The sequence below is a fragment of the Saimiri boliviensis genome, chromosome 3, assembly GCF_048565385.1.
Source record: "Saimiri boliviensis isolate mSaiBol1 chromosome 3, mSaiBol1.pri, whole genome shotgun sequence".
Taxonomy (NCBI): Eukaryota; Metazoa; Chordata; class Mammalia; order Primates; family Cebidae; genus Saimiri; species Saimiri boliviensis.
In genome coordinates this window covers 97,968,856-97,983,905 of record NC_133451.1, presented here as the reverse complement: position 1 = coordinate 97,983,905, position 15,050 = coordinate 97,968,856, and the positions used below count along the sequence as shown (strand labels likewise).

Sequence of the window (15,050 nt, the reverse complement as noted above, 5' to 3'; positions counted from 1 at the left end):
CTCAAGTTTGATTTATTTTGACTTACAGCCAGAAACACAGAGTCTTTCTCACTGCCCTGTTTGGACAATACATAACTAGAACCTGTTTTCCCACTAAATGTTTCAACACTAACCATTATGAATAACATTTGCCTTCTTTGCAAAACCTCTCACAATGCTGCTATTAAAGAAGATGTAACTTCTGAGTTTGATACAACTGTCAGTTTGGTGAAGGTCTGACATAGAAAAGTCTTGAAGTTAAGATTAAAGTGTACTCCCTGATTGTCACAGAACAGTTGTCAATCAAGGACTGGATCTAATCAATCATTTGTACACTGATTCATTCATACGAGTTCACTCAGGTAAGCCAGGTACTTTCCTCAGTTTTCAACTTCCTTCCTCCAGTTTTCACTTACATAAAATAACCTGTTTTGTTCTGTTTTTACTGAGAGTGGTCTGAGTTTGATTTTGCATAGAGAAAGGATAATGAATTCGATGTTACCCAAATTCTCTCCTAGCTTAACCTGTACTTGTAAAATACTTACTGATGTTGCCCAGGTTTAGCTAAGCATGGTTTGCAGGTTGTTGCCATAGTTATCTGAAAACTGTATGTGGTAATCTACAAATTTTCATAATGATGACAGGTGGTTTGTGCTCAAAGACACTGGTAGTTAAATGTCCAGGAGGGAAGTAAGAACAGGAAAGAGCTAATGAACATTGAAAAGATGGTAAACTGAACAACCTGGTGGTGTCAACTAACTACCTCAGCACTCATATAAATGCTTATACAGTCATATGAATACAACACTTATTTACTTAATCAAAGGTTAAAAGCTTTGAGAAGTGGGAAAAAGGCAGACCTGATATGAGAATTCTGAGAACCTTAAGAGAATTGCTACTACCTTAGAGGAGAGAACTGACTATTAGAATGAAATTAAAGTCCTAAGTAAGGAGGGCAGAGAGCAGATAGCATTGAAACAAGGTACTAAGCAACAAGGTACTAAGTGTGAAAAATCAACAAGCTATAAGTAACACAAATAAAACAATCTAGAAAATGTGCATTAGAATTATGAGAATTGTAATTCACAGCATTGACAGCAAAAGCTAAATGTGCCAAATAAACCACCATAAATGTTACCATAATGGAAAAGTTTTATTTGACTTGGTTTAAGACGCTAATTCTGAGACCTGCTTACAAGAGTTTCATAGGAAGCCAAAAACAAGTACAGAAAAATAACAAAAATAAAAACACAAACAAAAATTGGAGAACATGTATAAGAATACAGCTCAGCAATGACATTCATTTTAGTGGGGTTAGTTTGACTCACCAATGTAGCAGTTTATTTAAAATGGTGACATTTTCATACTGAATAAGCTTATTCCATTTGATAAAATGTAAACTAAGGATTGAAAGCAAGACTTTTCTTGCATATGATGTTTTGTCTGTTTGTTTGTTTGTTTCTTCTGGAGAGAGCGTCTCGCTCTGTCTCCCAGGCTGCAGTATATTGGCGTGATCATGGCTCACAGCAGCCTCAACCTCCTCGGCTCAAGTGACTCTCCCACCTCAGTCTCCTGAGTAACTTGAACTACAGAAGCAAGCCGCCACACTTGGCTATTTTTTTTTTTAATAGGGATGAGGTCTCCTTATGCTCCCCAGTCTGGTCTCAAACTCTTGGCCTCAAGCAATCCTCCCAGTTATGCTGTTCTCTCCAAAGTGCTAGGATTACAGGTGTGAGTCACTGCACCTGGTCATGGTTTTAGTGTTTTTTATATTGATTGTTAGCCAACCACAGGGACAAATTTTTAATAAATTGTGCTTATTTTGAAACATGTTTTAGTGACAAATGCTTTCATACCTAGTAAATATTTTGTATTTAATTTAAAAAGAGAAAGACAGTGAATATAGATAACTCCTTTAGGATCAAGGAAAAAGATTTTTTGTTTGTTTGTTTGTGTTAGTTTTTTGGTTTGTAAGATAGTAGATAATGGTGCTATGAATGATTCAATAAGAAGGGCAAACTAATTATTCAGGAAAAAGAAAGAACACAGGCAGGAGTAAAACCCTTAAGTCTGAGGGGATAGAATCCAATGGTTCTCTACAGTAGAGAGGTCATCCTTCGTTAGAAGCAGGAATCATTGCTTCTGGTAAGAGGAAGAAGCCAACTCACATAGGTAGAGATGCAGTAGGTTGGTAGATTTGGTGTTGAGAGTGGGCACTTCTTACTGTTTTTAGTTTCTCTATGAAATGATGGAAACGGGCATAAGCTGAGAGAAGAAAAAGGGATGTTTGACATGTGAATAAAAAGGTGTGAGAGAATCTCCTAAGAAACATTACTGTGGGCCCCAGTAGAAAGTGATCGTGAATTTTTTAAGAGATTATCTCAGCTGCACAGGTAAAGGTGTGAAGTAGATGAACTTCACCCAAGTAAGTTGTTGTGAGGGAGTAAAAGGAAAGAAAGAGAGAAAAAGGAACTGAGGTCATATGCAAGGAGTGATTATAATGAGGGAACTGTAGAAATGAAAGCATCTTTGGGCCCTGTGATCAGGGAAATGGTGGTAAGGTCCACAGCTTGGAAGTCTGGGTGCCATCAGAACGTTGTCAGAGATGGTACCAGTGGGAGTACGCTTGGGCATCAGAGCATAGTAAGTGTGAAATTCTGATTTTGAGGGGATGAAGTTGTTGGTAATGACAGGTTCTAGGTTGTGGCGATGGCATGAGTGGCTGAATGGGACTGAGGAAAAATCATTGGATATGAAAAAGTGAAAGAACTGAGAGGCCCAAATGTTGCATGGGTTATTTGCATGAACATTGAAATCACCTAAAAATGATGTCAGAATTAGGAAGGAGGAGAGAGAGAGAGCAAGAGAGAGAATACATACACACAGTGGGCTAGGTTCCAAAAATCTCAAAGAATAAGTGTTCACAGAAAAGACTGCACTGTAAGGAAAGGTAGATAGTGACAGAGTCTGATGTCATGTACATTTAAAATCAATATTTTAGTAAATATGTAAATGAACATGTTAGCAACCATTGATATCTGCCAGAAGAGCAGTTGTATCAAATACATTTAGTTTACATATTAATAAAATGAAAGAAAACACACCAGAGAACATTTATATACTTAGCAATGACACTAAAGAGCAAATTTGTATCATGACCATCAAATTACTTCTACTCTTACACAATAAATACGAAAATTCCAGGTTTTCAGAAAGTACCTGGTAATTCTGGCATGGGAACTGTGAAGGATTAAATGAGAATGCTAATGAAGTGCTTGGAACAGAGCCTGACATATAGTAACTTCTTAATAAAAAGTCATGAGGCAGAAGATGACTTCCTGTCAGGAAAAGGCTTCCACAGCTGCTTTGCTACTCTTCGTTATACATTGTCTTAGATTAAAAAACAATTTTTGTATCAAAATCCCTTAACCTATACTGATTTTCCCTAATTTGTAGGCCAGATGGTTTTTTAAAAAAATATTTCTGAGAAGAGTACTGTATTAAGAAATAGAAAATTGGCAGGGTGCGGTGGCTCACGCCTGTAATCTCAGCACTTTGGGAGGCCGAGGCAGGCAGATCACAAGGTCAAGAGATCGAGACCATCCTGGCCAACATGGTGAAACCCCCGTCTCTACTAAGAATACAAAAAAATTAGCTTGGCGTGGTGGTGCACACCTGTAGTCCCAGTACTCGGGAGGCTGAGGCAGGAGAATTGCTTGAACCCGGGAGGCGGAGGTTGCAGTGAGCCGAGATCGCACCACTGCACTGTCTCAAAAAAAAAAAAAGAAAAAGAAAAAGAAAAAAGAAAAGAAAATCTGCTCCTGAATTTTGTAAGTAGTTGGAGGTACAACAGGCTAGCAGTGCTTTTATAATCATGGGGAACATATTAAGAAACTAGTCTTAATGAAGTTGGATATATTTGACTACTTAAACATGGCAAAACCAAAATAAACACATCCAAAACAAGGTTAGAAAGCAAAAGACTCACCAGAAAAATTATTTGCAATATGTGGGATGGAAAAAGAATATCCCTAATATACAGAAAGGTCTTTTAAAGTAACAAGAAAAATATTAAGCCATCGTTTTTCAAAAGAAAATAAAACAGGGATGTGAGTAACAGAAAGGCTAATGCATATATGAGAAGATATTATTAGAAGGAATCAAAAGAACATTTATAAAATCAACAATGCTCAGCATTACAGAGGATGCAGAAAAAATGTCCTCTGAATCATTATTAATAGGAACGAATATTAAAATAATCTTGACTTCCTGTCTGGCAATTGTCAGTTTTATTCAAAATCTTAAATATGTATACGCTTTGACCTAGCAATTCAATATCCATGAATTTATTCTAAGGATATAAGGAAACAACCAAAACATCTCAGCCATAATAACAGTAGAAAGATACTTTAAAATATTAATACTCATGAAAAGATACATGTAACAGATTTCTGGATGAAACAAATATGTTACAAGGTATAATTTGTAGTTTTGATCACATTTATGTAAAAATGTATGTGCTTGTATATGTACATGTAAGCATTCAAATAGATATCTGAAGGGGAATGTCTGATCGTGTTAATGGCAATTTTTTTTGACCATGGAATTTCTGACCCTTTTTAGTTTCTAGCTTACGTTTTTCTTTATTGTTTGAATTGTGTGTTTACAACCCTAATGATGAGATTATCACTCTTTGGAGTTTTTGCCTTTGTATTCCACTTTGTCTAGACCATCTGTTACCTCCTTCCATTCTCTGCTAAATGCCCTCCAACAGAAAAGTCTTAATCTGCCACTGTATTTGAAATAGAATGACCACCTCTTTGTTCTGATATTTCTTTCTTTCTTTTTTCTTTTTTTCTTTTCTTTTCTTTTTTTTTTTTTTTTTTTTTTTTTTTTTTTTTTTTTTTTTGAGATAGAGTCTCGCTCTGTCACCCAGGCTGGAGTGCAATGGTGTGACCTCTGCTCACTGCAACCTCCACCTCCCAGGTTCAAGCAATTCTTCTGCCTCAGCCTCTCAAGTAGTAGGGATTACAGGCATGTGCCATCACACCCGGCTAACTTTGCATTTTTAGGAGCGACAGGGTTCCACCATGTTGGTCAGGCTAGTCTCGAACCCCTGACCTCAGGTGCTCCACCCACCTTGGCCTCCCAAAGTGACGGGATTACAGGTGTGAGCCACCGTGCCCGGCCTTGTCCCTATGTTTCATTTCTTTTCCCTGCGTTAGTTTTCTCAGCTATACTTCACACCATATAACATATCTTAATTTTATTTGCTTATTTATTTATTGTGTACTCTCTGACCCTTCCTTTTCTGATCCTTTTCTAGAAAGTGAACTCCACAAGAGCAGGACTATGTTTTGTACTAAACAGTAACCCCAGAGTTGAGAACGGTGCTGTTTTTCGCAGAAAGACACATCACCCCTCTGATATTGAGTGCTTCAATTTCATGGTGCTAGTGATCCTATTTAGGATACGAGATAAAAACAAATTAAAAAAAAAAAAAAACCTCAAATATGCATTTACCTTTTTATTTCTCAGAGGCTGAATCACTTCCCTGACACACAGCTCCAGATCATTGAGATAATCCTTTTCCGTCTGTATCAGCTCTTTGATGATCTTTTCCCGCTTTGCCATCATCCTCCTCATTTGATGCTCTTCCTCTGGGGTTGAGGTCTCAGCTAAGGAACACTCACCATGTGGAGTCATCTTTTCTGTTAAAATAAAACATAGACAGGTGAGGCATTCTGCTGAGATTTCTTTTTCCTTCATTACAAACAATGCCTTCACAGGATTTTGTTAACAAGGCAAAAGGCTGAAGGTATCTTCATGATGTGTTCTTAGGAAGTAATACATGTACATTCTCCTGCAAAACTATGAGCAAGAGGAAAAGTGGGAGCAAACTGCTTCTAACAGTGAGTTAAATGATACCCAATAGTGGCTTCTTTAAAATATCCCGTTGCTAGTAGCTTAGGCTATAAAGCCAGTATTCAGCCTGGAGGTAGAATGTATAAAAAATCAGTTCAGAACTTCTGTTCACATTTGCTTTTAAATCAAGGGAAGAATTTTAACTAGTAAATGAAGGCCTCTAATTTTGTCACTGTTATTAAAAATAATTACCCCTCACTCTCAGTGGGTAATATTCAAATCCCAATGAAATGGAAAACAAATGCATGACTGGAGTTTTTCAGTTCACTATCAGAATCCATGAGGAGTGAAGCAGTGGTGGGTTAAATAAATTTCAACTTAAACGTTTCGTGGTTCATCTCTTATACCATGCATATCTTGTTATTTCAAAATTCTTGAACTGTCAAACAAGTTTTAATTTAAAAAGTCGCAGTACTGGGGAGATATTAAAATAAAGGAGAAGTATCACATAGCAGAAGTTTATATGAAGTGTTCAAGTAAGAAAGCTAAATATCTTCAGGCACGAGCTCGCCACAGCAATGTAAAATTTTGGATACCACAAACCAGACCACAGACCATGAAATCAGAGTGCCGACAAACATCAGGGCAGTGTGTGAGTTCATGTATGTAAGAGTGTTTGTAAATGAATTTGCTTCAAGCTCAAAGCTTAATTTTCATCTTAGTCTCTACAGTAGCAAAAGTGATTATCTTTCATTTAAAATTAATATCATTCTAGCAACTGGTATGTGAGACATCTTCAATGTTGACTACTGCCTGAAAATGTAGAACTTTACAAAAGGCCTATAAAGAGACTATACAGTAAAAGATAAATACAGCTCACAATCTATGCAAGTGGCAATAAAGAGTGTTTTCTTGGCTGACTCCAGGAACAAAGCTAAGACAACTGGAGAAACAATGTAATAGAAGAGTTAATGGTTTGATGTCAAAAGACTGCCCCAAGAATGTGAACAGACACTTTAAAAAGTAATGAGCTCTCTCTCTCTGGCCCACTAACTTCAGGATTCAGGCAGAGGATCAATATTCAAACATCTGTGGAGAGTAATTCCAACATCAGTTTGGAAGCTATACTAGATTGATCTTTGGAAAATCCACACCTGTAGGTGAGTATGTTTCTGAGTCATTTTCCTCCTATCAATCCTTCCTTCATTAGGAAAGCAGGGAGTTTTGACAAATAGCATCTAAAAGCACATGGTTTTATGAAATTTGGGCTATTTAGTGCTAAAGAAATAATCCACTTGAGCTATAAAAGAACAGAGAATCTATTCAAGGAGAATGAATGCAAGAGATGTTGCGTGGCCCTCAAATCTTGATCTATATTATGAGAATTTGGGAGTGCATGCTAATATTTTTTTTTTTTTTCAGAAACGTATTTTCACTCTGTCACACAGGCTGGAATGCAGTGGTACAATTGCAGCTCACTGCAGCCTCAAACTCCTGGGCTCAAGCAATCCTCCCACCTCAGCTTCCCAAAGCACTGGGATTATGTGAGCCACTGCACCAGCCTAATTTGTAATATTTTTACTGGAAAGTAGAAGAAGCCTGCCTCTCAGTGCCCCAAATTTGAGAGAGCAAGTTACATTCAAGTGTCATTACAGTGAATTATTTTGGATATGAAAGAGGAAGACAGGACACTTTACAAGGGGAGCTGCAGTGAGGAGGCTGTGTAAACCACCATTGTGACCCTTTCTTTTTAAAAATACATATATTCAAGATGTATAACATAATATTTTGATGTGTGTATACATAGTGAAATGACTGAGTAAGGACTGGGAGACTGAGGACAGAGAGGAATGACAGAAGTCCTTTACTCCTTGGGTATGTGAAATAGAGCACAAGAGGAGATCTCACAAGTAGAGAAAGGACAAACCAGTATGGACACTGACCAATTATCGCTTAACGTTTCCTCAAAAATTAAAACAATGCTGTTGAAAAACTGTTCTGACTGACATTAGCTTTTCCGGTTATAAACTTTTTATTCCTTATAAAGTTAATCTATCAATTATTTGAGATCCTAGCAAGAATAAGAAAGTCTTTCCTGATCATTGGCAAAGGAATATCCCTAAAACATGTATGCGAGTTCCTTTTAATTCTAAATTCGAGGACTCAGTCACTATGTTAACTTAATCTGCTTCAGATGTTTCAATTGAAGCACTAAAATGTACCACATCAGATTTTGTCAATTAAAAACCTGTTTAGATTTTCCAATACTGCTCAACAACTTGTTGAGAACAAATTTGTAGGGACAAGATTGTTGACATAAAGTATCTGTGAAATTACTCAACTTCTCCTCCAGTTATAAAAATCTCTCAGGGAATTTACAGTTGAGCAACCTTATAAGATATCTTTGTTTGCTGTTTTGACTCAAGTTTATTGTAGGAACAAAGACTTCACTTGCATCATTTTATGATCAGATTTCTAAACGCTTTCTACGTTTGCATTTCTTAAATCAACAAACTCTCTGCAATGCATTGTGGACACATTTTGTATTTATAAGATCTTTCTCTGCCTTTTAAGATTTTTATCTTTTAGTTATACTTAATTTTTATATATAAAAGTATTTGTAACACAACAATGTTATCAACACATATCACCCAAATCAGTACTCAGTTATAGCCTGTTTTTTATTTCTGGATAAAGCAACAGAGGGGCTAAGTCTTTAGGCAAGAAGGAAAAATATATTTAGGAATAGATGTTTTCCAATAGTTTGCACATACTCAGATAAGATATCAAAGCCAAAGTGAAACTGAGGTTAAAGGATATTCAGATTGTTGTAACAAATACGCAGGTGTATCTTAAAGCAGTACCACGTAATTGACTTCACTCTCTATTTCTTTCACCCTCAATCTTTATTTTTCCCGTGGTGATGATGAATTTTTACCATTCTAGCCACAAAATTCATTGTTAATATATGTGGAGATTCCTGGCCAGGGAAGTTTATATAAAAAGAGGTTGTTGCAGTTTGGGAAAAAGATAATCTGACTTGAATCAGCTTTGCCATTCAGCTGTGAGAACTCAGTAGACTAATAACTAATAGTTATCCTCACAGAGCCTTGGTTTCCCTACCTGTAAACTGTGCATGAAAACTATCACAGTGTGATCATGAAGACTGAATTAAATGAGCAACCTCATGTGGAAGCTCCTTGATATCTTTAAAACAATACAAATGTTAACTATTTCTGTAGCAATGGGAGCAATAGGGTTATTTTCTCTATGGTCTCAAACTTTTCCACCATGTAGAGAAAACAATCATCCCATTATTTTGTAGTTAACTAACTTGTCAAGAAAAATGCATGACTCTAAAGTGAGTGGAGAGCTAGTTCCATTGGGAGAGGAAGAGGAAAAAAATAGGAACGCTGCTTTCAAAGGAAGGTCAGAACAAAGCTTGGGTTTAGAATGCTTTGACTTGGTATATGCATGGGGAGAATCGTGATCTCTTAGAGGAGTGCAACAGCACCCAAAGGCAAAGGGGTGTTAGGGGAGGACTCAAGACAATCTTCACTGATAGCCAGGTTTTGCTTGGAATTGATCGTATCCTCTTTTTGCTTTCTTCTTGCTTTTGCTACTGCTACTGCCATTTTGGGGTGGATTTAAGGAGAGGTGATTTCTTTTTTTCTTTTTAAATTATAAAATAATATGTACTTGTAGATATCTAAACTATATATAGATATAGAAATAGCTATAGCTATAGATACATAGACAGAGACAGATATAGTAAGGCCTTAAGAGCATACCTTGGGAGCCAGACTGCCTAGGTTTGAATTCCACCACTACCATTTATTAGATCTGTTACTTCAGACAAGTTACTTAACTCCTCCTTTATCAATTTTCTCATCTGTAAGTTGAGGATAATGTTAGTAAAGCCTTACAAAGTGATTTTGAAGATTAAATCAGTAAATGTTTTTAAAACACTTGCAACAGTGCCTAGTATTATAGTAGATATCTCGTAAATGTTTTATTATTATTAGATGCAATTCCTATTTATTAATTGTATAGTAATATAATTGTTACTATATTATTGGTTGTATTCTAGTTTAGCATATAGCCTTCTCAAAATATCTCCATGTACATACAAAAACACGTATTTACAGAAGTTCAGTTTTTTGTTTGTTTTGTTTTTTAACAATAACAAGCTCATATGCATATTCTTCTGCAACTCGCTTTGGCAACCTTCACAGTATATAGTGGGGATCTTTTCTGTAACAGCAGCATAGTTGTGTCAGACACTGCTGTTGCCTGCACGGCATCTATTCTCCCATTTGTTTTTCATGAACTGAGCCATAATAGATAAAAATACTTAATTGCTGGGCAATCTTAAAATCAGAGTGGAAAAAGGGAGCATGCTCAGGAAACATATTCAGATAAAGGGTCAAAAAAGGAAACATGCGAATGCTGGGAAGATGGCCGCCTAAGAACAGCTCAGGACTTCAGCTCCCAGTGAAAGTGCAGACGGTGAGTGGACGCCGCATTTCCAGACGAACTCTTATTGCCCACAGACCAGGAGATATCCAGGCAGAGGGGTCGCCAGCGTCGCAGTTCCAGCCGGTGCGGCTGTTTTGGCCCCCGGGGGGCTGATTCCGCCCGCGCGGCTGCTGTGACCACTCCCTGTTGCTGCGGTTGTTCTCCGTACAAAAGCCACTGGTCTGGGAGCCCTCTTAGCTGGCGAGCAGAGCCCTGAGAGGGCAGAATAGCCCATTCATCTGAAATAGCGAGTCAGGCCAGGAGATTCCTAGGCAAAAAATCCGCCAGGAGCCGGCGCTGCAGTTCGAGCCGACTCCGTGAGTCGCAGCACGGGAGATCCCGGCGCCTTTTCAACAAGCGACCGGAACGCGGGGTCGTTCAACTTAAAAGAAAAGACTATGAGTCAGGGAGCCAGGTGATCAGGCTCAGTTGGTCCCACCCCTCCACCCCCAACAACAACAAAAACAAAAACAGTAATTGGAAACCCTCTGGGTTGAGTCCTTCAAACCAAGCACAGCTGAACCAGGACGGTCCGGCTCCGTTGGGGAGGGGTTTCCGCCATTACTGAGACTCTCCACCACTACGGAGGCAGGCTGCCGTTGCCGAGGCAACCTGCCACAACAGAGAGAGTCCACCATAACAGAGGCGGGGCCACCATTGCCCAGACAGTTCTAACTACCCCCATATAAAAAGGACTACAGGGAAGAGCTCAGGGCAGCTGGGCGGAGCCCACAGCAGCTCAGCAAAGCCCCTGCGGGCAGGCAGAGGCTAGGCGTGCTGCTAGCTGGGCGGGTCTGACCTGAAAGAAAAATCAAAAAAGGCAGTAGTGCAACGGAAACTCATAAAGCTCCAACTCCCTGGGACAGAGACAGACAACAGGTGGATAAACCCACAAAAATGGGAAGAAACCAGCGCAAAAAGGATGAAAACTCCCGAAACTGGAACATCTCTCCTCCTAAAAGGGATCACAACTCCTCACCAGCAAGGGAGGGAACCAGACCAGATGGAGAAGGAGGGTGATGAAATGACAGAATCAGACTTCAGAAGGTGGGTAGTAAGAAACTACAATGAGCTAAAAGAACATGTTCTAACCCAACGCAAAGAAAATAGGAACCTTGAAAAAAGATTGGACGAACTGCTGACGAGAATGGACAGCATAGAGAGGAGTATAAGTGAATTGATGGAGCTGAAAAACGCAAAACGAGAACTTCGTGAAGCATGCACAAGCTTCAACAGCCGAATTGACCAAGCAGAAGAAAGGATATCAGAGGTCGAAGATCAACTCAATGAAATAAAAAGAGAAGGCAAGAACAGAGAAAAAAGCGCAAAAAGGAATGAACAAAATCTTCAAGAAATGTGGGACTATGTGAAAAGACCTAATCTACGTCTGATAGGTGTACCTGAATGTGATGAAGAGAATGAATCCAAGCTGGAAAATACTCTTCAGGATATTATCCAGGAAAACTTCCCTAACCTAGCAAGGCAGACCAATATTCAAATCCAGGAAATACAGAGAACACCACAAAGATATTCCTCAAGAAGAGCAACCCCAAGGCACATAATTGTCAGATTCACCAGGGTTGAAATGAAAGAGAAAATGCTAAGGGCAGCCAGAGAGAAAGGTCGGGTTACCCACAAAGGGAAGCCCATTAGACTCACAGCAGATCTCTCAGCAGAAACCCTACAAGCCAGAAGAGATTGGGGGCCAATATTCAACATCCTTAAAGAAAAGAACTTTCAACCCAGAATCTCCTATCCAGCCAAACTAAGCTTCATAAGTGAAGGAAAAATAAAATCCTTTGTGAACAAGCAAGCACTCAGAGATTTCATCACCACCAAACCTGCTCTACAAGAACTCCTGAAAGAGGCTCTACCCATATAAAGGAACAACCAGTACCAGCCACTCCAAAAACACACCAAATGGTAAAAGAGCATCAACACAATCAAGAATCTGCATCAACTAACCAACAAAACAGCCAGGTAGCATCAAAATGACAGCATCAAATTCACACATAACAATACTATCCCTAAATGTCAATGGACTAAATGCCCCAATCAAAAGACACAGACTGGCAAATCGGATAAAAAGCCAAAACCCATCAGTGTGCTGTATCCAGGAAACCCATCTTACATGCAAGGATACACAAAGGCTCAAAATAAAGGGATGGAGGAAGATCTACCAAGCAAATGGAGAGCAAAAAAAGGCAGGAGTTGCAATTCTCATCTCTGATAAAATAGACTTTAAAGCAACAAAGATCAAAAGAGACAAAGAAGGACATTACATAATGGTAAAAGGATCACTGCAACAAGAAGAGCTAACGATCCTAAATATATACGCACCCAATACAGGAGCACCCAGATACATAAGGCAAGTTCTTAATGACTTACAAAGAGACTTAGACTCCCACACAATAATAGTGGGAGACTTTAACACCCCATTGTCAATATTAGACAGATCAACCAGACAGAAAATCAACAAGGATATCCAGGACCTGAATACAGACCTGGAACAAGCAAACCTAATAGACATTTACAGAACTCTCCACCCCAAATCCACAGAATATACATTCTTCTCAGCACCACATCACACTTACTCTAAAATTGACCACATAATTGGCAATAAATCACTCCTCAGCAAATGCAAAAGAACAGAAATCATAACAAACAGTCTCTCAGACCACAGTGCAATCGAGTTAGAACTCAGAATGCAGAAACTAACTCAGAACCGCACAGCTTCATGGAAACTGAACAACTTGCTCTTGAATGTTGACTGGATAAACAATGAAATGAAGGCAGAAATAAAGATGTTCTTCGAAACCAATGAGAATGAAGACACAACATACCAGAATCTCTGGGACACATTTAAAGCAGTCTCTAGAGGAAAATATATAGCAATGAGTGCCCACATGAGAAGAAAGGAGAGATCTAAAATTGACACCCTATCATCAAAATTGAAAGAGCTAGAGGAGCAAGATCAAAAAAACTCAAAACTTCGCAGAAGTCAGGAAATAACTAAGATCAGAGCAGAACTGAAGGAAATAGAGACACAAAAAACTCTTCAAAAAATCAATAAATCCAGGAGCTGGTTTTTTGAAAAGATCAACAAAATAGACAGACCACTAGCCAGATTAATAAAAAAGAAAAGAGAGAATAACCAAATTGATGCAATAAAAAACGATAAAGGTGATATCACCACAGATTCCACAGAAATGCAAACCATCATCAGAGATTATTACAAACAACTCTATGCACATAAACTAGTAAACCAGGAAGAAATGGATAAATTCCTGGACACCTGCATCCTCCCAAGCCTAAACCTGGAAGAAGCCAAAACCCTGAATAGACCAATAACATGGTCTGAAGTCGAGGCAGCAATAAAGAGCCTACCACCCAAAAAAAGCCCAGGTCCAGATGGGTTCACAGCTGAATTCTACCAGACATACAAGGAGGAGCTGACACCATTCCTTCTGAAACTATTCCAGACAATCCAAAAAGAGGGAATCCTTCCCAAATCATTTAATGAGACAAACATCATGCTGATACCAAAACCCGGCAGAGACTCAACAAGAAAAGAAAATTTCAGGCCAATATCCATGATGAACATAGATGCAAAAATCTTCAATAAAATACTGGCAAACCGATTGCAACAGCATATCAAAAAGCTCATCCACCATGATCAAGTAGGATTCATCCCGGGGATGCAAGGCTGGTTCAACATACGCAAGTCCATAAACGTAATTCACCACATAAACAGAACCAAAGACAAAAACCACATGATTATCTCGATTGATGCAGAGAAGGTTTTTGACAAAATTCAACAACCTTTATGCTAAAAACCCTCAATAAACTAGGTATTGATGGAACGTATCTCAAAACAATAAAAGCTATTTACGACAAACCAACAGCCAATATCATACTGAATGGGCAAAAACTGGAAGCATTCCCTTTGAAATCTGGCACTAGACAAGGATGCCCTCTCTCACCACTCCTATTCAATATAGTACTGGAAGTTCTAGCCAGAGCAATCAGGCAAGAAAAAGAAATAAAGGGTATCCAAATTGGAAAGGAGGAAATCAAATTGTCTCTATTTGCAGATGACATGATTGTATATCTGGAAGACCCCATCATCTCAGCCCAAAATCTCCTGAAACTGATAAACAACTTCAGCAAAGTCTCAGGATACAAAATCAACGTGCAAAAATCACAAGCATTCCTATACACCAGTAATAGACTTCAAGAGAGCCAAATCAAGAACGAACTGCCATTCACAATTGCTACAAAGAGAATAAAGTACCTAGGAATACAACTAACAAGGAACGTAAAGGACCTCTTCAAGGAGAACTACAAGCCATTGCTCAACAAAATAAGAGAGGATACAAACAGATGGAGAAACATTCCATGTTCATGGTTAGGAAGAATCAACATCGTGAAAATGGCCATACTGCCCAAAGTAATTTACAGACTCAACGCTATTCCCATCAAGCTACCAATGACCTTCTTCACAGAACTGGAAAAAAACACCTTAAACTTCATATGGAACCAAAAGAGAGCCCGCATAGCCAAGTCAATTCTAAGCAAAAAGAACAAAGCAGGAGGCATCACACTACCAGACTTCAAACTATACTACAAGGCTACAGTAATCAAAACAGCATGGTACTGGTACCAAAACAGAGATATAGACCAGTGGA

General features: G+C 38.6%; 1 protein-coding gene across 1 annotated transcript in view; it reads right to left on the bottom strand.

The window, feature by feature from the left end:
- The window catches only part of ARHGEF38 (Rho guanine nucleotide exchange factor 38), a 131,869-nt gene that overhangs the window by 87,845 nt on the left and 28,974 nt on the right, over positions 1-15,050 (bottom strand). Inside the window, exon 2 of the mRNA XM_003929492.4 lies at positions 5,503-5,690. Coding sequence (XP_003929541.3) covers positions 5,503-5,690 — 188 coding nt within the window. The remainder of the gene's footprint in view (positions 1-5,502; positions 5,691-15,050) is intronic.